The sequence below is a fragment of the Bradysia coprophila genome (genome assembly GCF_014529535.1).
Source record: "Bradysia coprophila strain Holo2 chromosome X unlocalized genomic scaffold, BU_Bcop_v1 contig_117, whole genome shotgun sequence".
Taxonomy (NCBI): domain Eukaryota; kingdom Metazoa; phylum Arthropoda; class Insecta; order Diptera; family Sciaridae; genus Bradysia; species Bradysia coprophila.
Window position 1 is genome coordinate 577,790 of NW_023503292.1, and position 26,684 is coordinate 604,473.

Consider the following 26,684-nt stretch of genomic DNA (forward strand, 5'->3'; position numbering starts at 1 on the left):
AGTTTTGAGGTTTTATTGAAAATTTAGAAAAAAGTAGAAAATCGTATAATTTTTCTTGATATTTGAACGGCTACATGGCTGAATAAGTACTGACGTTTCACAAACTCAAGTACTTCGAGTAAAACTGGCGCCACATTCAACTCAGAGAAAATTGCTGACAAGAGCGATCAGTGAAAGTATTTCTATATGCTAAGATATTAAGTTGATAAGATTCATCGGGTAAGAAATTAATTTTCAGATTAACATTTTTAGATTATTACTGATTGGTACGACAAAATCAGAATATTTTGTTATCACAAATTTTTCCACCTCAAAAATATCTCAGAAACTTAAGTTTAAAAAAAATAATAATCCTGCCACTGCAACCTGTGCGCGCCAATGACAAACATACATATTCCTCATGTAACTTTTAATTAAATGAAAATTCATGCACCCCTATAAATAGCCTAGCTTTTTTTTCCTACAATATGTACCATAATCATACAATTTTTTGTATACATAAAATACATCCTGCAATTTATCCTCTTTATAAAAGCACATTTTCCAAACATAAAATTACGCAATGAACATAGAAAATTATTTTCCTTTGATGAGAAAATTTTTTTTTTTTTTTTAAATAAATTATGTGGGTTCATCTAATGCTGCTGATAGGTTTTTGTTTTGATTTTTATCCCATGTCATTAGTGGAATTTTTATATAACACATGAAACAAAACAAAATATCGAGAAAAAAAAACAGAACAACAAAACCGAAATGTTGAACAAATTTTTCAGCCCAAAATATCTGTCGATTTTTAATTGTGTTCTGAAAATTCACAATCCATTTTTTATAACATTATAACATTATTTCTAACCATCTGTTTCCGGTCTAATATTCCATTTAATTCAGCAACGTGCATTTTACGATTTTTATATTGAAAATGAAACTAACATTAACATTAACTACTGATTCTTTATATTCTTTTTTAAAACCATAGTCGTTGATGACGAGAGAGAAGCTTGTTCATTCGATAAAATATTATATTATCGTAGTAACAGCAAAAATATCAAAAGCCAAAACAAAACACAAAAAAAAAACCGACCAAACAAGTGAACGATGCGATCCAAAAAGATTTATTATGAATTATAACTATGCTGAACAAAATGAACAAAAAATAATGAAAAAGAAGAAAAAAAAAACTAAACGAACCAGTCTACCTCAATATAAAAAACAGATACTAATTTACCAAGTTCAATGTACCTTTTGGCTAACAGAAATTTAGTTGGCTTAGGTTATGGTAGAACAAAAATAACGAAAAGTAAAAAAAAAAATAACATTGTTTTTATCATTTTGCGTTTTATATATATATACGTGATTGTTTTCATTGGATTTTACGCAAAAGCAAAATGTGCCGTATAATTAACTAGTTTCTTAGCCGTTTTTGTTTTGAATTTTTGAGATGGACATTTTTAATTGGATAAGAAGTGTAATTCTTGTCAAACCAGACTTAGTAATGGAGAGATAATAAAAAAAACTCAAGAACTCACGGGTTAGAGATGGTATTAATGATAGATATTTTAATGCCATAACAAAAGAAATTTCATTTGCTTTGTATAATTTAGCAATTTAAGACTTTTCCTCTACGAATTCATCAGAATTATAAGATTGCTTAATGTTGGTATACAAAGTAGAGCTTTGCTGTAGCTTTTGCACCCCAGGCTACAGTATACCAAATGCAAAGCACAAAATTTCGTATCTTGAAGTTAAATAGGGCTGGTGAAGAGCGAAAGCGACCGGTATACACCAAAAAAATGCTAGCGATCATAGACTCCGGAAAACCATTTTTCAGGATTATGATGGATCTGGAATAATTCTCTAGAGAAACGCTATATTCCGCGACGAATTCTTTAAATTTTCAGCTTAGAGATACTAGAATCGAATTGGATTTGAAATAAAAATTTTTGATGTGCACGGGTGAGGCACGAACTCACAACCTTCAACTTGCCGGGCTGATGCTCTGGAATAACTTCAGCAGGAGCAAAATGAGAAACCTAAAGTTTTCGAGTACATTGTACACTCCGCACTTCCCGGTTTTGTTTTTCCTAAAAACTTGACTTTGGTATATGGCTAAAGTGCTTGATGGTCGATTAATTCAAAAATATAGTCGTAATCAGTGGATATTTCGTCGTGATTTTGAGGCTATTTCGACAGACCTTAAAATTTCAAAAAAAAATATATTAAAATGCACAAGGCCCTTTGAGAATCGCTTGAATTCTCAGCATGACCAGTGCGACACTGGCTACCACAATTAACCAGGACCTTTTATTGGTAAATTAATTTACAGAATTTATTGAAATTTCTAAAAAAAAAATGAAATTTACGGCAAATTACGGAAAATTTACTGAAATTTGATTTTCAGTAAATTCAGTTAATTATCGCTATAAATTTTGATAAATTTCATGAAATTCTGTAGCAATAATATGTTTTGTAGCGCATACACTATCGGTGACTGAACTGCGAAACTCAGCTCTACTAGCGCCGCTCAAACTTAAATACTGCAGTTCAAAGTTATTTATTTTTACAAAATGTATCGACAATTTACTCCTCTTTAAGATTCGCGTAACTTTCTACTAAAACCATCAAAAACTTATAAAAAAATACAACTCGAAATCATAACCTTTTAGAAACGAAACGTCAGACATACAGCCAGAAAATCATTATAATCTATTACTTCATTTGTTATCACAGTGTTTGCTACAAAATGTTTTACTTCATTCGCTCTAACATACATTTCACTATAAGAGAACACATTAGCCAGAGGTTATATTTTATTATTGTCATTGATTCTGATAACAGCTGATTCTGCCGTTTCTGAAATTGAAAAAGTTTTTGTATGCTTGCTAAGAGGACCGAAAGTAAAGCTGTCAATTCGAGGGGCGAAAGCTTTCGCTTTCGCCCCTTGAATTGACATTTCTTTACTTTCGGTCCTCTTAGCAAGCATACAAAACTTAATACGAACCTCTTTCGGCCTACTCAATCGATACGTAAATAACTATTGCTTTATTTTTGCCTCTTTCTGTAGTTGTTCCCTTTTGTAAAATTTATCAAGATTGGCTCGCCTAATATGTGTTTACCACGTAGATGGAAGCACGGGATTTCAGGGGGTTTTGAAAATTAGGTTTTTCATGTTGCTGATATTGCATTGTCAAATACTGCTGATGAAGGTTGATGGTTGATGATTTTTATTTATTGTGATTATGAAAAGATCGATTTTTACTGGCTGGTGACCACAAACAATGGTTTTGCAATTCTGTAGAACTTACTAAAGAAAATACTGAACTAGATTTCTAAAAAAAACTTTACCAGCTTTGTAGTAAGCTTCTTCGAGGACTACGCAAAACCAACAATTATGAATGACTAGCATGTTACGTGTATTAATTCTCATTTAAAATCTACTTTTTTTTGTTCACACCTCCGTACAACTGTAACATTACAAATTTATTTAATAAATTAAAAAAAAGCGCCAGCAATATTCCTTTTGATGTGTAAAGTTTCAGCGTGTTTCATGTTTGACACACGATGGTATAATGTTGAAATAGTTTGTATGAGCAGTGCAAAATTTGTTGTCCAAATAATTTTTTTTTGCTCTGCTTTTGTAAGTTAAGCGACCCGTTATTTTTGAGGAAAATCAAAAAAGTGTCGCTTTTGATAACACGGTCATACTTTATCATAAATTCGATGTTTCTAAACACACCTCGAATAGAAACTAGAAACGATCACTACACTGCGCAGGGTTTCGTCACGAATTTCCAACATCGTTCAGGAAAAACGTTGGCCTAACTTATGCTAAAAGGATTTTTTTACGAAAATTTTCTATTATAAAAAGTTGTTACATTTTTCTCATGATTCGCTTCACATGTACATGTAGGAAGCTAAGACTAGCATCCTTATATTGAGCGTCAAAAATACTCTGCAAATGTTTTTTTTTTTGATGTCGGTAACATTTGTAGGATGTTGATAGGTTTTTGTTGTACGAAACTCCCCCATATAGAAGATAAATTATTCTATCGTTAATATTACTTCGCTCTGAAGGAGTCTCCGCTGCGCAAAAGTTTTTTTTTGTACTCTCACCTGGGTGTAATAATCTACTCATTACGATATTACAAACAGTTCATTTCCGTCACAAAATTGCATAATAGTTATTTAAAACATAAATAATAATCCTTCGCGTCGGGCTGTAACACCCCACTTATCAAATAGACAACTTCGAACCTCGTAAGTACAATGCTTTACGTGATTAGGCAATATAAATGAAAATGAAACATGCCGTAACACGTAATATATATTACACACTTGTCACGAAGAAGTCGAGGCTTGCCGAGACTGATAGTGACAAGTGTGTACTCTATTTTATCACATAAGCGAAAACGAGACAACAACATAGACCTGAAGTGTAATTTTTGAATTAAACTTCTAGTTAAGTAATTTTGACATCCGAATATGTGATAATAGTATATTACTTCCGAGGTTCCAAGTTGTTTATTTGATAAGTGGGGTGTTACAGCCCGACTTTATTATGCTCTATATGTGTAATTATGACACGAGGCCGCAGGTCATAATACACATCGTGGGCCTAATAAAGGCCAACACACACTAGCTTCTAGTGTCAGTTGGCAATATGATATTTCTATTTCTATTGTTAAAACCGGTTTTAACCGATTTTAGCTGATTTAAACAATCGAAATATCGTATTCCCGATGACACTAGATGCCTTAACACATTGAAATTAATTGCGGCTTGCCAACTTTCGGCACCCTGGACTTTACTTAAATCGTCGAGGAATGCCTCTAAATAAATTTCTAAAAATCCAAAACTGAATTCTAGATTTTTAGAAATTTATTTGAAGGCATTCCACAACTATTTAAGTAAAGTTCAGGGTGCCGAAAGTTGACAAGCCGCAATTATTGTGAATGTGTTAACTGTATTGGCCTTAAGCCAAGCTTCAACCCATATTTCTCTTAGATGTCTCTTCTTATCGGTGCCGAAAATTACCCCTTCTGTATAAGATTGAGAAAAAGAATGGCAACCCTATAAGGAAACATTTATGTTGAAAAAAAAAACATCAAAACTTTTGTTCTCGTTTTCCAGCGCACCGTCGATGACACGGAACTGGTTTCGCACGTAAAGAAGAAATTTGAACATTACAAGAACATATTCTAATTCGAAGTTGGTATGTCGAATAAGAGTATTTATTAGGCACAGAAAAACGACGAATTGTTTGGAAATTTTGACTTCAATGAAACATTGCATTTTTATGCAACTCAGGACGATAATGAAAAATCCGAAATAATGAATTAGAAATGAAGAACAATCGCAGAATGAAGTGCAAAATAAATGGTTATACGTTCTAAAATTGCTCTGGTATCTCTTTTTTCGTCGATATATTATAAATATATGTAAAAGGCCTGCAAAAATATCCACACCACACGCTCAACATACTTATAAAATTGATATTATACGTATACTATATCGTCGGTCTCTGCATTTCAATGAAACATTACGTATACAAACCGAAATGATTATGTTACTCTTGAAAAGTTGAAGCGAATAGGCTAATTGAATTCAACAGCAAAAATATATTTCACAAAAAAAGCGCATTGCATATATACGCACCCAACGCTCTGTGTGCATGCTGTAAGACCTTGCCCTGTAAGAACACAAAAACATTTTCTTTTTTTTCATCTTCCAACTTTAGTTAGTACAACATGGAATGATGTAATGTCAAATTAATTACTACGTAAAATGAGCTAGCTATACGTCAATTTGTGCATACAGAACTATTTAGCTATAGGTACCGAAGGATATCACAGTTTTAGTCATTCCATTAGTAACATTTGTTTTATTTGCAAAAAAAATCCATACAGTCATTGCAGACCTTAATTGGACACATACTAAACAGTAAAATGCTAAAAATGCAGTGAGTTAATCAATTTTTGTTTTCAATTTATTCGTTAAGTACTATCATCAATTTGCGGAACGCGTCTACAAACTAATTATGAATCCTGTTGAATGAACAAAAAAAATCGCCAGGGAGAAAATATAAACAAAATTCAGAAGTCGCAGTGTAACAATTCAATTCAGTTGAGTTGGTACAGTCTTCAGACTATTTTCAACTCAATTTAATTTAAGCTAGCAATTTTCAATTAAAATTTGTTTAATATTAAACACGATATAATATTGAGTACAATCTCAATATAATTTTTTTTTTCATTTTTAAGTTGCAACCATATTGAATTGCATTCTCAAATCTGTCTGTGTGCATTGTCAATGTCAGCAACAATTTTAGGTAGGTAAATATAAAATGCAATGAATTTTTTTTTGTTGCTTTAAACTTTGAGCAACTATAATTCGGAGTTTCTTTTCTGTATTGGTGATGAACAGAATTCTTGTTTAAAAAAAAATGTATGAACAAAACAAAAAAAAAACATGATTGTTGTATTGCATTTTATTGTGGAATGGCATATCGTCAAGGTTATAATGCATAATTTTCAGATAAATTTTCAGCAACCTAAACACTGTGTGTATAATTTTTTGACTTTCAATGAGGAGATAGGTAATGCATTTCGTTAGGAAAAATATGATCAAGATAAATGAAATTTTGCTTCTTTTTTGTTGTTGTTCATCAATGAATTTTTATTTATTTTTAAATAAAATTATTTAACGATAAAAGGCGACACTCTACCTAAATCAATTGTTTAACCATGATGCTTAATGTACATTATAACATGTGCATCAATATTATAGAAAGTTAATAATATTTCAACTGTGTAAACTTTATCTTTTACGATTACTTCTTTTTTTGCTGTTTTTTTTTAAATACAGAATCTTTTTACATTTGTATTTTCCATGACCATATATATTATAACATACCTCTAAATGCATCTAATAATAAATAAGAAAAAAAACTACTGGCAAAAGCAAACCAAATTGAGCAAGCAAGCACACAAAAATATAAATGAACTTTTATATATTAGCGAGTGAATTTTTAAGTACACTAAAATGTGAATGGTGGGCTCTGCTGTAGTTAGAGATCTTTTTATGTTTTGCGCGTCGCGTGTCAACGCTTCTAAAAAAAACTGACGAATAACGACGATATGGAACATGGTTCGTAGTATTACTATACTACGTCAAGGCACACAAAATAGAACTAACCGATAGTTCTAATTGTATTCATTGATTTGTAAACTTGTTAAATTCATTGTAATTTACCAATATATTTTCAAAGCATGAGCCAATAAAGGCAACTAAATAACCTCCGGCTTTACTCGGGATTACTATAATGACCACTCTTCGTCTGTGCTCCTGTGAAGACCCAAAGCGCATGGCGAATCTACCTCGTAGGACCCTATTTTTAATGTGATTTTTGTCTTTTTTTTTACGTGAAGTTTCTTTACGACATAAGACCATTTGCGTAAACAGTTTAGTTTATATCGATATTCGTAGACTACGATCTGGCTACTGCTAAAATGATGTAACTAAATTTCAGCTTTTATAATTTTGTAACAGCTGCGGTTCCGCCGTGACATGGTAATATGGAATTAGCAGAGCATAAGATTAATAATGTGATGACGTACGCATTACAGACTTCCTTCTCGTCAAAATAAAAATGCAAAATTACGTAAACTCACTGCAAATGATTCATTGACATGAGCGGTAAAACTGATTTTTTACTAACATTCTTGTTTAGAACTTTTATATTTTGGCTTGTGTAACACACTTGACTATTTTTGGGAAAACGTTTTCCCACATTTTCTCACACTCGCATTTTTCCAAAAATAAAATTTATTTGGGAAATGTTTTGCCAGAAGAAGAATTGAAACAATAAATGTGCTGCCCACTTAAGGTAGGTTGCTTACATACACAGCATATCGAAAGGTCATAAAGATATTAGAACTGCTAACAATCAGTCGAATTTAGATTTTTTTCTTTAAATTAATTATAAATGTGGTTATGGATTATATGAATCGTGTTACTTAAAATTTCTTCGGTAAATGACTTCAATTTTGACTAAGTTTGAAATGCGATTATGTCACAAAATCTCGACCTTCCATCTGAATCGATTGTGTGGACTTCTTCGAAGCACGGATGGCCTTTTTCTTCTAACATTGTTTTAAGTTCACGTTTAGTTTTGTGATGGTGAGCAGTGATTAGCTGGTTATTTGACTGACAACTTCCAGTTACATGAGCGATTGATTCAGTTTCTCTGTTACATTTGTAACAGAGGTTGGAAGAAGAGACATTACCAGGTACACCGTTTAGGTTGGCGTAATTTGTATTGAGTTTGATTGCTGCCGTCCATTCCGATGATGACAATGTATTTTTGTTGTAGATAAAATCGTTGCTTCGAGTGTAAGTTTGCTTGGAGTGTATAACTCCTGAACCTTGATATTTGAGATTGCACCATTTTTCGTAACAAGCCAGCCTTAATGCTTTCCGTAATGCTATTGTCGAATCGCCGTTAACGCCAAGAGATGTAATGCAACTCGACATTTCTTCGGAGCAATCGTATACATTGTGGAATAGACCGTCTTCTACAATCAACAATTTCTTCGCGATGGCGAAATGTTGGAGATGGACCTCCAAACTCGAATTATATAGTCCCTGCAACATGGAGAAATTAAACTCAAAATGAAAAGTAACAAGGGGCAAATAAACGCAGCGTTCCTAAATAAACGCAGCGTTCCTAAAACTCTCCTAACAGAGTGCGTTGAAATTTATTTGTTCATTCACTGATTCACTCAATTATCAAAATTTGTAGCTCTTTCACGGCGTAAATTACATTGAAATAGCTCACATTTGCCGGATACTTCATAATCGAGATACAACAATGCGGACTGATAACTTAAATCGAAAATCCCAAATCCCATCTAATTCGGAGTATATCGGAGTATATGTCGGAGTATATGTTCAGTTAATAATATTACCGGATTATTACGTCTTACAATTACGGAATGAATTTGTGGGTTGGTGTTGGAACGATTAAATCTGATCGTCAAATGGACTGTTTTCTACAAATTTAGCAGATTGTTATGATTTGCGTATCTTGAAATGGTCGTTAAAAAGGGAAAACTTTTGTCGGTGGTTATGTTACTAATGAACAAATTAAAATGCACACACAGCCAAGTTGGAAAACATCCAAGTTTGTGTTCGTGACACTGTACAAAAAGGTGGAAACGTAAGTAAAGGAGAAAATATTACGACAGTCTTCGGATTTAACTCGGATGTATGCAACAAGTTTTCTGTAGTTTTTCTTACAAAATGAAATGCGATTTTTCAGATGGTAGCCTCATTACGTCCTGGTTTAGAGATTTTTTATGTTGACAAGTGTTGAGTCGAAGGCGAGTGTATGATACAACCACACAAAAAAACAATCTCCAAACTATTAGGCACTGCGTAATACGCCGTATATTTTACACGCGAAATCCACCGGAAACGAATTTTAATTCTGCTGTCCGGCAAGGAAAACGACTTTCAGGGAGAGTGATTAAATATACACATAAGGAGTAGAGCTAACGTTTACTGCAAACTAGTCATTTTCAAAAATCAGCTGGTAATTGCATTAACTTTATCAATGACTTCCGCCTTCCGCTGCATAAAGTTTGATTATTAAACTGAGTTTTATTTTGCATTGTTTTCAAAGTTTGTGTTACTTGCTGACTTATTATAAGCAGAAAATAATTTTCCATATGAGCGAAGTATGATTAACGTTATTTTCTTGACTTAAAAGGCTATAAGAAGATAATGATTGATTGACATCTGATCATAGTTCGGGGGAGAAAATTTCCATTTCTCACCTCATGAATTGACAGGGGACAAAACATATATTTTCTCCCCCGAACTGTCGCCTTTGTTTTTGTTTTGGAAAATGGTGTAAAAGAGTGATGTGCTCGTTTTGTTGAGAAAAACGGTTAGTAACACCTCGTCCTTTGTTTTTCGTCCATCCGTGATGCCGTAAGTCGAGCAATATTGTTTTTACCTCTGGAAGAAAGTAGGAAATTCCAACTTGAGCGATCCGGAGTCCTCTCTTCGCTCTTGTGTTTGCTGAACCCTGTGTACGTCGCCAACTTAGGCTAGGTTACATCTTTACCCGGATTTACTCAATAAACATCAGGATAGTTCGAGATAATTTCTAGTTCTCACTGCTTCTCATTTAATTTTCATTGAAAGCACAAAATTGTCATCAAAATATTTTCTTGTTCTTTTTGACTCTGAAACACTTGAGGTCAGCCGGTCAGCAGTTCAGTTTGATTGGTTTAAATTTAAACGTTGCTCGTCTTAGTTAGCAGTTTCGGTTTCAAACGAACCCAACATTTAAATGGATATATTCAAATAAAACCAACTGTATCCATTTACAAGTAAATCGATGAGTATAATAAAGGATAATTTGTAAAAACACCGTTTGAATGGTTTAAATTGTCGCTGATATTTTAAACTCCATATAATTTTCTCAGGCCAATTTGTGCATCTATAGTATACCAATTTTCTTTAATTTAGTATTCCGAAACGCCGATATTAACTGTGAATATTAGAGTTTTTTTTCGTGGTTTCTTGCCTTCCCCACGTTTTTTTTTGTATACTGCTGGTCGACCGATGATGATCCTTAACTACACATAGTATACGTCGAAATATATACGTATATATCTATAAATATGTGTGGAAGATATAGGTCTCTTTTACATCAAAGCAACACATACGCATATTGTCTTACATTTTGAACATTAGGAGGTGCATACACAATTTACTCTACGACCGTGTGTGAAATAAATCAATAAAAACTGCAATTGCATTTTGTTTTACGTTTTAATGTAGATATACGTATACACGAAATGAATAAATAAAAAAAAACGAAAAACGAAAAAGGGTGTATTGAGATTGTACTCGAATTCATATTTTATACGTTAACGAAAAATATGAACAGAAGCATCGCATATTATACACTCAAATACATTCATGCCATATTATCATTTTGATATTTAAATGAAAAAAAAAATGCTCAAAGTAATTTTACTGCACCGAATTGGCTGTTGTTTGTTGTTTCATTTTTTTTTTTGTAAATTTATTTATTAAAATAGCAGATGAGTAAAAGTTCAGACAGTAAAATAAAAATTGTTTTTCTTGCGATTCTGACGAAAATGATGTCAACACTTTAATTCAAGAAAGACAAAAAAAAAGAAAGGCGACAACCGAAGGAAATAACGAACTGCCAGTACCTACAAGAAAATTTCGTATCACAAAAAACTGTACATGAAAAATATTCCAAAAATATTGTATATTATAGCTTATTAACAAAAAAAAACCCATGTGCAATGAATAGACGACTAGAGTATGTATGTGCATTCTCGTCATTCATCTCTTGCAGATATATTGTAAAATACATATCTCTATGTGAAAATGTCATGAGGAACAAAGCTTTTTTTTCTTCTCTACTCTACTCATATAAGTGCATCGGTAGGTGTGAGTACATTTTATATTTGGCTTCAACGTAGAATATGTACGAAAGAGTTGCATGGATGATTTTTGCGTGTATGGAAACGGTTGCAAGTACAAAAATCTATATATATATATATATATATATATATCCAACGTTTCGATGCTTATACTTCATACACATGCATCCAAATTGCACATTTTGCATAGAGCTGGAGGGAAGTAGGGCGGTGTGAGACGCGGGCAATGAAGGTTACACTCGCTTCTCGTTATATGTACTGTATATAATACTTTTAGTTACTGAGTCGCTCTAAAATTGTAAGGAACTAAAACACACTCATAATTTTAATTTTTCCGTTTTTCTTTTTTATCATAAATAACTAAATGTGGCGTCGGTTTTCCTCACAGCGTGCACTAATACAAATATAACACCAAAAAGGAGTGATTTTAGTTTTTTTTCTTTCTTTTTTTCTATATCGGGTGTAAAAGACGAACCGAAAATATGATGTGGAAAACAGCAAAAAAAATTTGGAATTTTTTTTTGGTCGAAGAAATGAACTGTAAATAATAATAGTAAAAAACCCACATTTCAAAGTACGTACATTGGCCATCTTAACCTAATATTTTATTGAGTAGAAGAATAAATGTTTAATTTGAACGATTCATTTTTGCAATAAAGTTGTTTGTCCGAACAGTGATGTGTGCATTTTACGCTTTACACTTCCTTAACGTTTTAAACGAAAAATGAAAAATCTTTGCCGATAAACTAAAGTTCAAGTTGTTCAATTTTAAACAGAAAAAAAAAACAAAACAACGGGGCATCGCAAATATAAAACGTTAAACGACGACAGAATTAGACGTTATTTTTCATCATTTTTCAGTACAGTGAATTTCTGTCCAGTTTCCTTTTCATTTTTTTTTGTCGTATTCAAAATAATTAGTTAAAATAACAATCAATTTTCACATTTGATGTAATGATGTAACGCAAAGATCTTAAAGACTTCTTGAATATAGTTTTACTCTCGCCTGTGTACATATAAAATTTGACTTTCCATGTCAATGCAAAAACTTTTTTTTTATATTATATTTACCAATACACATTTGCATTGTGCCCGAGCTGTTTTCACAATTTAATTGAGAATAAAATACGTTGAGCAAAATATAGTCCTTGAACTGTGTGCTCTGAAAACATCGAAAAAAAAAATTGTGTGTAAGGCTGTTTATTCAAGGACTATCCAAATTTGATGGCAAAAAAATATGTATACTGCTGGTCTCGTTGCATTCAATTATTTAATTTGCATTAAATTGCATTTCGGAATCATCAATGATGAATGGATTACATTTTATTATGCTTCGCTTCTTTTTCGTTTTTATTTTTCTTTCTCTGTGGATTTTGTTGTTTTTTTTTCGACATATCAAAAATTTTTATATCGAAGCGTAAGCATTTTTGCGGTTATTTGTGCGGAAAGCACTTACAGTTCGGTTAATTTTTCATTAATTTCGTTTTTATTTTATATCAATCTTAAATCATTCGTATCCAATGCCATATACACACCTAGACTCGAGTCTATTCTCTTATATTTCGTCGAAGAAATGGAATTTAATAATTTTTAGTTTTTACAGAGAAAATGTTTATTTTTTATTCAACTAACTGTTACCATTCACATTAAATATCGCAGATAATAATTTAATGAGACTAAAATTATACAAAGTTTACATTTGTGTTTGTACATTTAATTACTCTCTTACTGCACTTACTCTGTCAAATGTATTTGTGACAACTTCATCGTGTATAGAACCACATTTCATACTTAATACAATTATACATGTGTAGATCAACAAATTGTTGTTGCACAAAATAAAAAAAAAACTTTATTCAAACTGCAGTTGGTTGTGATGGAAAAATTAATTTTCATGGTCAATCCAGATTTTGAATTACATTCTATTATAATATTTTCTAGAATATATTTCGAAATATATAAAATTCTTTGCTTGACGAAAAAAAAACGTTTACTTGATCAACGAATGTTGTATTGTATAGTTGTATGAACCGACCCGATATTAAATTCTTGATAAATGTGAATCAGATTCAAATTAGCAAATTACACTAAGTGAGTTGAACTTGAACACTGTATACAAAAATAGGAAGTTTAAAATTCTTGAAATATTAGTAATTGATATGCAAGAGAGTAGAGAAAAAAAAAACACAACAACAACGAACAAATATAACAGCATCACAGTGCATTCGTTACTCAATAAGTCAGCGAGTCAAATGCATTTTATTCGCATTCGGTGTTAGTGCATTTAGTAGCCGATGTTCAAGAATTATTTCAGCCGAACAAATTGTTTCAGTCATTGACGAAACAGCAACCCAAATTAAAATGTATTTTGATGATCTCTGCTGTAGTTACACATTAGGGGTGTACGATGGTTCGGGTATTTTCTTTGTCGATTTAAGAATTTTTGATTTTTGGATTCACAAAATTTTTCATTGTCGGTGAACTTTGACGATTCACCAGACACATATTTTCGACAAATTTTATCCGAATTCAATATTTTCTTATTAAATTTACTGTAATCAATAGAAAAACAATGACTGTTTGTTAGTAGAGGTCAAAATTTGTATATTTTTTATAACAAAATTAGTTTACAAATAATGTATTTCCTTTGAATGTGGTTAAATTCCTAAAACGGACGCAACATTGCCACGTTGACTGACCAACCCTAGTCTTTGAATTAAGTAGCTCGTCTCTTGTGTTTCGTGTGTTTTTTCGTTATTCTGCTGATTTTTTTTTTTTATTAAATCTAAACCGCCTTTGCCAACCACACCAGAGGTTTCCGTTGCAATCGGAACGAATATAACTTGGCTCATCAAATGGGTGTAATGATTAAATTTATCAGCTCTGGTTTTTTCGCTGCCCAACCCAATTCACCTGCCGTTCTGTTCACATACGAGTTCGCAGTGTCTACACAAGTAGAATCCCATAGGAGTGCTTTACCCTTCGCCCAAGGTACGAGAGTCAACCCGTCGGGTTTCCTACCATCTGGTCGGGAGCAACCAGTAGGTTCAGGTTTGCAACGAATTTCAGCTGGTCGGAATGCTCGTTGAATTAAATCATTTCCTGATCCATGTCTCGAAAGTGTGCCGGATGCTTTGCTGCATGATAATCCATGTCTGCCGTATTTGGTAACCTTCGTACCACACATATTTAAGGGGCTCAACAATTGCAACGCCAAGACGTAGACCGATTAATATGCGAAATTCATCATTATTCAAATGAGGTCAAAATATGTGAGGGTACGAAAATTCGAAAATGTTACATCTTTGATATTCCGTTCTAAACGATGCAGTGCGAAATAGACCTAATTAAAATTTATCTTTTGTTCAAAATTATCAGATTTAAATTAGGTTTCATAACTAAGACAACTATCGATCTCACTCTGTACGTTCCACCAAAAATTTTTTGTTTTCATGCCGAAGAACAAAAGAAATATTTTCGGTGGAATTTTGCATTAGGTGTCATTTACGTAGCGGTATTGAAATCGGCAATTTTAGTATTAATTCATCCCAGCTTTGAAATGGCTTTATGAAAACCTGTATATAGTATGCCAACGTCATAATAAATCATTGCCGATAATATTCAAACATATATACTTTGACAATATTAATTTTGACCTTTATTGTCATGATACTCGCATTTGAAAAATATGAATCAAATGTTTTTTTTGCTACTTTAGCGGAGCATTTGAATGTTAAAAAAAAATCAAACTAGAGTTGTGCAAGCGGATCCAATTTTTAAGAAACGTTCAAATAACGAAATAGAAAAATTAGTAAAAAGTGCTGACGTGATTTATGGATAACCCCAATCGACCACTAAATAAATTCGATCATTTTTCTGGCAGCGAAGACATCTAGGGACACTTCGCTGCACGAAAAACTTATAGCTCGGTGCTCGCCCGATGATCTATCCGGTATAATTTTGGCCCGCAAGTTCTTTTTGCTATCGGGCCATTCAGGCTGGTCGCACAACTCTAAATTGAACATTATACGCGAAAATAAAATGCATTGCATTCGCTTCAGCTCAAAATTTAATAAGCCATATGGAGCTACGAAGAGGAAAAACTACTTTTCATTGATAGAATTTATAATAATCTAATGAATGAAGTGAGCTGAGTTGGCATTCGAAAACATAATAAATGAATAAATAAAAAAAAAAAAACACGAATCAACGAAACTATTGAAGAATGTGCTTTTTTCTATATGTTTTGCACTGCAATTTTTAACGATCAATTAAAACTTTTTTTTTCATCATCAACAACAACAAAAAAGGCAAACACGAATCATCAAAATTGTCTATCGCTTAAACATACCAATTCAGACATTATGTTCAAGTACTGCAACAAACAGTTAGATTCTTCTGTTTATAATTTTTCATTTACCGTTTTTTGTAACTCTCAGGTATAGTTAGTTACGTTAAAAATTTATATTATTCTGATATTTAGTTAACGAAAAATAAAATCCATACAAACATACTTGTAGTGTTTCACCACACACACACACACACACACATTATTTGAAAAAAATCAAAATTGAACAAAGTTGAAAATAATCGTTGACTTGTTCGGAACGATTAAAACCATGTTTTCGTTAAAAAATATTATTTTTTCGAAAAATTTCCTTTTTTTTGTACTCATTCTACACTGTGCTCCTCATACGATAGTCACCTTCCGATATAGAAAAAGTCTCTCATACCACCCATTTTTATTACCATATAACATTTTTAAAACCACCCAACTACTACAAAAGCGTTGACCGGAAAAAATCGATTAGACACATACGTAAACACACGCCTGGTGGTGGCGAAAAAAGAAATTTGATACAAACATGGTTAGGTGAATGACCCAATCTAGCCAATCTAGCTAGTCGTAAACAAATATATGTACATCAATATACTACCATCTATATGTATATATATGTACGCGCTTTTCATTCCGTACATCCAGCCATTGCAGTTTAATTTTCTTTCTGGCAAAAGAGGAAAAGGGTTTGTAAAAACTTTTTTTTTTGTGCAGAAAATTATAAATGCGTGTTTTGTTGAGGATTTTTATAGTTTTGTGTGTAACCATTTACTTGAAAGTGTTTCATTTATTCAAAACACTTGATACGGCAGTCATAATTGGGTTACTAAAAGTCATTTGCATGGTAAATGCCAGAAGATAATTTTAGGGGTTAGAGTGAGGTTTTAGTATCAATAACATTCCATCCGGATGGCATGTGGAATGTAAACTGGAACTCATTGTATATCATGTTCGATTCCGTGGGAAAATTACATTTTAGAAAACTCTCTTAGAATTCCCGTTCAAATAAGTATAAATTGTTCGATTCCAGGTTTTCTTTAATTACTATTCGACCGGGTCCATTTTCTGTAAACGTTGAGCGTTGGAACGTATTCGTTATACACATTTGTCATATTGTAACATGAGAATGATTGTAATTATTGTTAGGAGTGTTTTGGTTGTATAAAAGAAAAATAAGAAAAGTTTTTCGGAAAACTTCATCAAAACCTGATTTCGTTCGTTAGTCGTTAGTAAAAACTTACCTAGCAATTAAGGTTCAATCAACGTGATTTTTTTCAAAGTGGACTTTACAAGCATACAAAAATTGGATAACTTAGTGAAAATTATATGAAATGAAACCGGTGAGTTGCGGGAAACGCTAAACTATCACAAACTTACTCAAAGCTACAACACATTCAACCCAGACCTCTGAAACCTGATACTATGTGAAGTTTTAGATATGTTTACGATTATAGGACAAACCAAATACGCTGAAAATTTGTGTTGCGTCCACCTACATTCTTGTTTTAATCCTGAAGAAGCCAAATTGTCAGAATGGCTAACTGTTAAACCGATAAACTGAAATATTTTCAATTACATACATTTTTCTATATCCCGCCATGAAATAAACTCCGACGAATACATAAATTGGGAGTGAATATTCGAAAAACCACAGTTTATTGTAGCTGAATTTATTGTTCTATCTTTAGCAACACCTCCAACACACAACCTGCGGTTGTCTACCGCCTAGTTATAATTTAAATCACAACATTTTTTTTTCTCTAATTATCGGCATGAACTAATATTGATTCCATTGTCGAATTGGTATAGTTTTCCTTATTGGAAATAAGCTTTTTTTTCTGAATTATTAAAATGCAAAACAAATCGAATTTTTTCTCTCCATCCTGTATATCCTCTATGTTCCACAAAACCAGTCGAGGTAATGTCGCTATAGTTTTCTGTTTAAAATAAAAAATAAAAAAATATATTTTTGGTATGGGTTCGAGTGATTTTGTAGAGATGGGGTGTTTCAGATTTTTTTTACGTACTGTCTATGTATACCAAAGGAAACGATCATACCAAGTTGGAGAATATAAAGCATACACCATGATATTTTCAGAGCAACAGCGGTGTTATAAAAGTGGATTTTTTTATATATTATCTGTGTAAAATGAGTGCAAAAATATGGGTGGATTCCAATTAAAAAGCGGATTTTGAAATTTTTTCAAGAGACCCGGGTACTCTGAGGGTGTTTCTTTTAGCGCATTGATGTTTCGAATGAAGCAGACAGAGATAAAGGTAGAACGTTTTTTGTGATGAATCATTCTTTTGCATTGTGTCGTATATTCGATAATTTGCATAAGTGCCTCTAAAAAATGCAGCACTCGAAAGATTTGTACATAATAATATTTCGGCTATGTCATCCTGCTGCAATTTATATGTTTTACCTATGTGTTCGCTTTGGGTATATGAAATGTTGAAATGAAACTCTCTTTGCATAGTGGTGAATAGAATGGTGAAATCATTCTTACATCGCCGATCGCATGTCGTCACAATTATTAGACTTTAGACTACTTCACAAAAGAGAAAATAAAAAAAAATCCTTAAAATTTTTGTCCCTAAAAAATCCTGTCTGTTGTTGCATATAGTACATTACTTTTCTATTCAGTTTTTCTCATCCTTAAACACGTTACTCCTTATAATTCACAATCTAAAAAAAAGTCTAGAGTTTCGTTCGCTATTTTTCGTAATGCTGCTGCATTTGGTTCTCTTTTTTTTGTTTATTTCTTTTTTCCTTTTGCTGTGTGTATACGTAACATCTAACATGTATACCGAAAAATAAAAATTCTATAGTTTACATTTCGCGACCCTTTATAGTGCACATAAAGTCGTTTTTCTGTTCAGTTCGTCTCCCGCTGCAACTCTCCTTCACCCCAAACTGGATGGAGGAAAAAAATGTATATTACACGCAGAGAGCTTATAACGCCCACATGAATCTCTACCCATGGCTATGCAAGATTGCCACCCTTAACTCCAATCGTACAGAAAGGTTGACTGTGCGCTTTGAAAAATGAGAAAAAATTGGATAATTTAGTGCTTGCTACGAATGTACATAGTTTCATATACATATATAAATGTGTGTACACGGTACATGGTTGTAAATAGGTGTATGCTTTGCTTATTTCGCAATTTTTTTTTTAAGAATTATTTTTCGGAAATATTTTTAATTAAGATTTTACATAGCGAAAATAATTTTGATCTTATACTCACATCCACCGACGCTTTATACGGTTTTGTACACACACATACATTTAAGTGAAGGAAAAATTCTGGTTGCTTACGTAGTACTAGCGATACTTTAGTACACGATTATTTTTTTTCTTTTCTCGCATGCATACATACGCATTTAATATGATACTGATATGAGCGTGTCGGTCGTTGGTGCAGATAATTCGTCGTCAAAATAAAAAAAAAAACTGATAAAGAAAAACTGACCTAATTTAAGAGCCAATCGTCACTGCAAATTTGAATGCAATTTAATCCACCTCTTCAGACACACGTCTCTGTAAACGAATAGTGATATGAATTTTATCATCGCTTAAAATGAAAGAAGCATTGAGTATAGTCTGTGTCTTTAAGTAAAATTATGCACATTTTACGGTCGAAGAAAGGCTAACAACTCATTTTATTGATTAGTGATTTGTACTTTTGATCGATTTAACAAACGAAGATCTAGATTTATATTTTCTGTCGTTTTGTTGGGACATCTAGGGATTCATTTGTTGAACGGAATATTTAGGATACAGTATTTCAATATTTAGCGAGACTGGAAAACTGGAAGCAGAGGCCAGGGCTGCACGTATCCTACTAAATAAAAATGCATTTTTCTTGAATTTTAAATATCCTTTGCAGGCTAAGGGTACCGGAACTAGTTTTTTTTATTGCAGTGCTTTTAGACAAAGTCGACAAAATGCACCGTATCGTTTTATATAAACTGCCGGCAGTAGGGGAATTTGACTGAGCATTTGCGCTCAAATCATATTTAATTTCGAAATAACTATCCCGTCAACTGGTTATTCCCGCTGGTTATCCACGAAGATAACTAGTTTATCCATTGCTTGTCAATATTTTTAATATCTTCAGAATTCGACAAAAATTGAGATGAGATTCTAGAACAACAATGCGATAAAATAAAAAGAAAAAATTAATGGAAATGTTGCACAGGGAAAGGTGAAATGGGAAAAAATATCTAAATCGTAAAAATGCGTGACATTCGAAATATTTCACACAAGCGCTGTGAACGATTTTTTTTTGTTCAATCTTTTAAATTCACTCTATTTTGAAGTTGAGAATCCATCAGCAAACAAAATGTCTAAAAAGCCTTTAAAATAACCTATTGAAGTTGTGTTCCACGAACAGAGAGTTCCCTTAGCCTCATTCTCTTCTTTCGTTTCGTTAAAGTTACATTTAGTTATTTGACCAACAGTCTGAAATAATTTTCATTTGTACACATAAATATATACAAAACAAATGAAACCGTGAGACCTTGCAATAACTTGACACCATTCAAGTATAAAAATATTTTTGTTCCAACTGTGTAAATGTTGTATTTCAGAGCTCATAAATTATACGTATCCCTTTACATTTAGCGTCTCAATGATCATCACTTCATTTTCGGATATCTAGAAGAGAATTTAAAAGTCAAAATGCAAATCTAGCGCTTCACATGTACGTACGGTATAGTTATCGCATATTTTAGGACCATTGTGCAGTGTGCAATAAAAAAAAAAACAAAATTGTTCATCAATGCACTCAACAGGCATTTTTTTAAGCAGAAATATTCTGTCATAACTGCAGCGATGATCTCTCCGAACTTTTACGTCACTTTTGAAGGCGGTCATACCAATAAATAAAAAAAATCGAGTCACTTTTAAAGCGATAAATATGTGGTCTTCAACCACATTCGGTCTTTCTCGCAAGAACATCCGTGATCGCAGATGGTTTGTTTCAACGGCTATCTTCCTCGAGACATTGAAAATTTGATTGGATAATGACTCCATGAATCCATAGCTTTCAGCGACTGCGACAGAGGAAATAGTTGTTTATTTACCATGGAAAGAACACAGGAAATTCCAACAAGAGCAAAGCGAGTATACCTTGAATCGCTCGATTTGGAATTTTCTATTTTCTTCCAGAGTTGAACACAACGTTTATAACAACACAGGCGAGAAAATGGTCATTTTCTCCCTTCCGCTGAAATTTCGGAATTCTTTGTTGTGATTAGCTCGGGAAGAAAAGTTGGAAATTACATTTCTTCCTTCGAAAAGTTCGGATATAAAAACCGAAGGGGAGAAAGCAGACATTTTCACACCCGAACTGTCATCAGACGAAACATCAACAAAACATCATTTTCATGGGATGTGAGTCTCTCTGGAAAATACCGTCTTTTTTCCTACAAAAATGACGTCATTTTCCAGTGAGATTCATCTTCCATAATTGAAAATAGGAACCCTGCGCCGAATACTGATTGATTTCCCTTTTCAAAATATTTGTTTTTTTCTTTGTAGGCTATTACAGCTTCCAGTTTGCGGCGTAATAGATGCCAAACTGAACAAAAATATTAATCGTTTGGGGTCATATGACTTCAAGTGTGTCGATATCATATTAATATCTCGCATTATAAAATACAATGCAACCATTACATCAAACGAAATCTTTTGGTGTATTAAAACTATCATACGTTAGTACGTAATAGTTGTCAGTAGGCTATTTCATGCTAAAGACAATATAAATGCGAAAATTTCAAGTTGAAAACCTTCTCTGATGTCTGCGTAGGTACATTTAACGCCATTTTCGCAAAGAGCAAGATAAAAAAACTTTTTTTTGTGAATTATAAGGGAAAATATAAACGTACGTATGGAATAGACGTATAAAATACATGTTCAGCGCGCACAAATATATATATTTTCAATTATACATATTTAATTCTTCATGGTATTTTATGCACCTATATTATTATTAAGTTTTTAAAAAAATATTCAATTTTTTGCATGATCGTTGATATTTTTCCTTATAACTTCAAAGTGCAGTTTAGAGATGCAAAAAAAAAGTTGCTTGACAGCTTCTAGTAATATTTGAACACAGAAACGACATGTTTTAAAGATTTTTTTTTGTTGTTTTGTTTCAATGTAATAGAAAATACTTTATTTGTTTAAAAACGGCCATTTTGGTATTTAACGCTATTCTTGAACTTTTTCGTAATTACCAGGTTTTCCTTTTTCAGAATTTTAACATGATTTTTTTGGCTGAATAGATTATATCTGGTTTTATATATGTGATGTATTAAATTATAGAATAATATATTCTTAGTATTTAATAACGTAGGTTAAGGTTGTGGATTGTGGAATGGAAAAATTATCGATTACAAATTGGATAAAAAAAACGAGCATCATCTGTGTTTGTTATATAAATTTTTTACATTGGAACAAGAACAAGAAAAAAATAATTTTTTAAGTTGGCATTTCCTTGAACGAAGCATTATATTACCCTAAAGCTGCGAGCGCACTTACACCGTTTAGCTCTCCGTTTACGTTTTAACAATGGAAAGTGGGAGGAACTTCCATTGTTCACTCGTAAACGGAGTGCTAAACGGCGTAAGTGCGCTCGCAGCCTAATGCTTAGTTTCCTCTAACCAAAAAAGTACTCCGTGTGAGAGACAAAATTGAATTTTTTCAATTTTTTCTTTGTTTATTTGACAGCTCGCTCTCTCACGGCTCTCTCACGGAGTACTTTTTGTTGAGTGGAGTGGACACTTAACAATCAGGTTATTTTAGTAATAAAATCGATGACATTTTTGTGCTGATTTTGACAGGAATCTCTTCATTTTAGTAATTTTTTGAATGCGCCGACCTAATAATCAAACGTGCCACTTTTCGGTAACAAGGTTATTTTGCGCAAATGAAGCTTTTTAAAACTAAAATTTAACAGTCACGTTTCTACCTAGGGAGGAAAAGTCAAGGCTATGAGTGAGTTCTTGTTGATACGAGGCGAAGCTGAGGTCAATAATCACACGTGGACGTGTCATGTTACTTCATTTTACTTCCGTGTTATGTATTGTATTTTACTTGCTAAGGCCGTCGAAAGATAAACACAGAAAATACTCGTCTACTGCAAAAGTGAGCGGTTTCGGACTTGTGTGGAAGCTTCAACGATGGGAGAAAAGTTGTAAATTGTGTTTCGAGGGTGTTATCAATTGCATTTCTCGCTACGCTCTGGCTACAAGTCCCCCGAGAAAATGCAATTTACAGCTTTTTTACCGAGTTTAAAAAAAAGGCTTCCGAAGTTACAAAAGAGGAGAGAAAATTACTATTTTCTCGCCTGCATTGTTTCCTCTTATGATGCCGAAAGGCTGAAACATGGCGTGTTTAGGTTAACTGATTTTTATTTATTATCAAAACGAAAAAAGGTTAATGTTTGATTCGAATGCATTTGACAATGTTTGACTTTGGTACTGACAATGGCGTCAATGTTTTTGAATTGTAATTCACTCACACAAAAAATGTGATGTTTACGCCGGGGGATCGTACAAAATTGTTTTTCCAAACATTTTCGACTAAAAAACGTTTACCTGCATGTCGAATTATTGGTGGAAATTTTTTTTTTCTGGATTCTAGTGAACACCTGTAACGGTAAGACGTAACATTCATTGCTATCTAAAAATATGTATGCATCGGATGGGCGTTGCTTTCAACACGGTTATGTTCTTCGACTTGGTGCCGATTTTCCATTTTCGCTTACTATAATAGAAATAAATGTAAACTTTGGCAGCATTTCGGCTAATATTTAATTGCAACCAACAACAACAACCATCAAAATATATACTCAACAAAAATGTTTCCTTTATTCTCATTCATCAGATGACCCAACAAATTTCGGAATATCATATGTTGTTTATGTATACAGTTGCGCATCGGATCCAAAGGGAAATTTTCACATAACACCGAAACCTGCTGAAGCATATGTACATATCGTTTTATAGTGTTTGAGATACAAAACTGAATGAGAATTTAGTTAATAATCAACAGGTTATACCCACATATATTCTCACATGTGGGTACCAAATTTCCATCTGTAGTAGTTCTGTGTGTACTTGCACAAAATTTACTACTATATCTAGGAATTCCGGATTAGAATTCTATATTGTTGGTATGTCACGTTATATATCCCTATATATGTATAGTATAGAGATTTGTATACACTTGTGCGATTCAAACGTATATGGAGAATGTAATTTATTGATATAGTAAGATACTGGAAGATTCAGTATATGATAAACATTTTTTTTTAGATATAGCCATTATCTGTCGAAAAATCGTAACCGTCTTGCTATTTCCATTTCGTACGAATTTAGTGTATAAGATTCATGTTTTGTGAAATATTTCTTAATATTCGGCCCTGATCAAATAGAACTAAAAAATAATCCTAATCGATACGACTAAAATTTTAGTTTTCTTTTTGTTGATTTTTTCCTAATTCTTTTTCTTTAATATTTTTTTTTCAGACATCTCTCCCCAAACAACATATCGAACCGGCATCAACGGAAGAGCAGGAAAAACCGAAATTTTCTTCATTCTATTGTTAACTAAAGACATTTTTCGAGCAGAGAAAATCGGGGTTTCTTTTTTGTTCCGTCAAACAATTTTTTTTTTCATTCCATTTTCGAGTGCACACAAAAAATACCGTAGAGAAAAACCTAGGCGTCGTAATGTCGCTTCAAAATCGAGAGAATCGAAAGAAAAGTTAAAGTGCATTAATAATTTGATATGTGCTTTTTTATAAATGCAGCAGAATATCAATGTATTGGTGCTGCGATATGATTTAGTCAAAAAAAAAACGAGATGCGTATATTGAAAAACTGCAACAAATTACCGAAAAATGCATAGTGAGTGAATGAGACAGTGCTATTACATGTAATTAACTCTACATTTTTTTCGTTGTTTTTTATGGCTTTATTTTTCCTCATTTTTCGTGTGTGTAAATGTATTTGGATAGACAGTCGGTGTGCATTTGTGTGGTGAAAATATTCGAGCTTTTTTAACAAACAAAACGAAAAAAGCAGAGTTTTTTATATGGGAAAAAAAGAATTTAAATATTGTATAGACTGTGAGATAGAGACGGCAACGGTTGACATTTTAAGCAATATATATATAGTGTTTATGTATAAAATACAGTGAAAAATAATACAACAACAACAAAAAAGTATCGAAAAAAAGTGCAGCGCTAAACAGAAATGGTTCAACTTTTATGATTTAGTTGCAATGAAAAAGTTCCACCGAAAGTAGCTCCATACTGTGTGTTTTTCGTACAATTTCATATGGAAGAATAATATACACATAAATATCATTGTGATTGTTTTGGTTTTTCGTTTTTTTGTTGGAGAATTTAGTTTTCTTAAACATTTTTGAATTTACAAATTTTTAGTTCGTTTCGTAAAACTCCTACAAAATTCGGGACATTTTTTTCTCGGTCTTAATATTCGTGGAATAATGCAGACACTGGATAAATAAAAGCGCCCCGTTTTTAAATGAAATAGTAAAATTAAAAATAATAAATATTAAAAAAAAATCTCGCAACCCAATGCTAACGAATTCGTCGCAAATGTTTGTGAAATTACTTGTTGCGTCACAACGTCCTGTGACAAGAAACGAACCAAATTCAAAATTATTTCGAATTGAAAATCATCGTCAAACTATCTGTAACGGACTAAAATGGCAGGCTGCTCATTCGCACGGTGTGTACAAGAACGTCGATTTATAAAACGTGAACTTCAGAAATGGACTAAAAACATGGTTTACATAGTCGGTGAGTGTAGGTAGATTTAAATATATTATTTTTCAAATTAATTTTTTTCGTTGTCCTATTGCTCCTGTTGTTTGTTTGTTTTTGTTTTTGTTTCTGCAATAATTCTGCAAACGAATGTGAGACAGATGTATGAGAAATTTAACCCTCTTTTCGCTAAGAGTGTGTCCACACTGATTGTTATTTAACTTCATTTCTGGTTATGGTGTTTGCGATATATTCACATATTATTATAAATACATCGTGACATATATTTAGATTAGCACGTCATTACATTTTCAATTTAAAGAAGCGGCAAAAGTTGTAAATTTGAAGGGATTATTTGACAAAACCTATCTGTATGTATACAATGCCGAGTGCATATAATATGGTCGTATTATGTTTTGAAAAAAAAGGCGTACATGGTATTTGTAAGAACTGATGTGTACATATAGAGGTACTAGACGTCTATCATACGTTTTAATATCGTTTTCCATAGACTCAAACGAAGAATTTTTTCCAGCAGTAGTTTGTTTGTTGGTTGGCTGGTTGGTCTGCAAATTTGACAATTTTTTTTTTGTTCTAATTCAAGCAATGTCTCAATTTCTACAATATTCATTCATTCATTAGCATAGTAGGCATGATGTGTATAACCGCAACGTCAATTTATCAAAAATATATCCGAAGTCTCATTACTATTTTCAGACAGTCCCCCCACCACCCTATTGTCTATTCATTAAGACACTTTTGTCGAATATCAAAATTGTCCACTTTCCATTTAAAATATTCAATTTACCGCAACGCATCATCAAAGCGACACATATCATATATTATTCGGTTTGTCTATTTACTTCGATAACGTTTCAAACTTTACCCGAAAACTTTGTCGTTCGGATGGACCTGTTGCCAAAAATATTTTTTAGATATATTTTACACATTCATGTACGTATATAGACAAAAATATGCCATTTTACACTCACCCCATAAACGTCTGGGTCACGTCTGCAAAAAGCATTCTCGGTGAAACACACCGAGCCACCAAA

At 32.6% G+C, this 26,684-nt stretch overlaps 1 protein-coding gene across 4 annotated transcripts in view; it reads left to right on the forward strand.

The window, feature by feature from the left end:
• The first annotated feature begins 11,508 nt into the window (after positions 1-11,508).
• The window catches only part of LOC119067075 (mushroom body large-type Kenyon cell-specific protein 1), a 59,816-nt gene continuing 44,640 nt past the window's right edge, over positions 11,509-26,684 (forward strand). For 2 of the 4 annotated variants that reach the window (XM_037169816.1, XM_037169813.1), the window contains exon 1: positions 25,567-25,671. Coding sequence is in view for 1 of the 4 variants with exons in the window: in XM_037169811.1 (XP_037025706.1) it covers positions 25,572-25,665 (94 nt within the window). In the remaining 3 variants the exon portion in view is untranslated. Of the gene's footprint in view, positions 12,061-24,364; positions 25,672-26,684 lie in introns of those variants that run through there. The other 2 variants (XM_037169814.1, XM_037169811.1) reach the window with 2 other exon arrangements.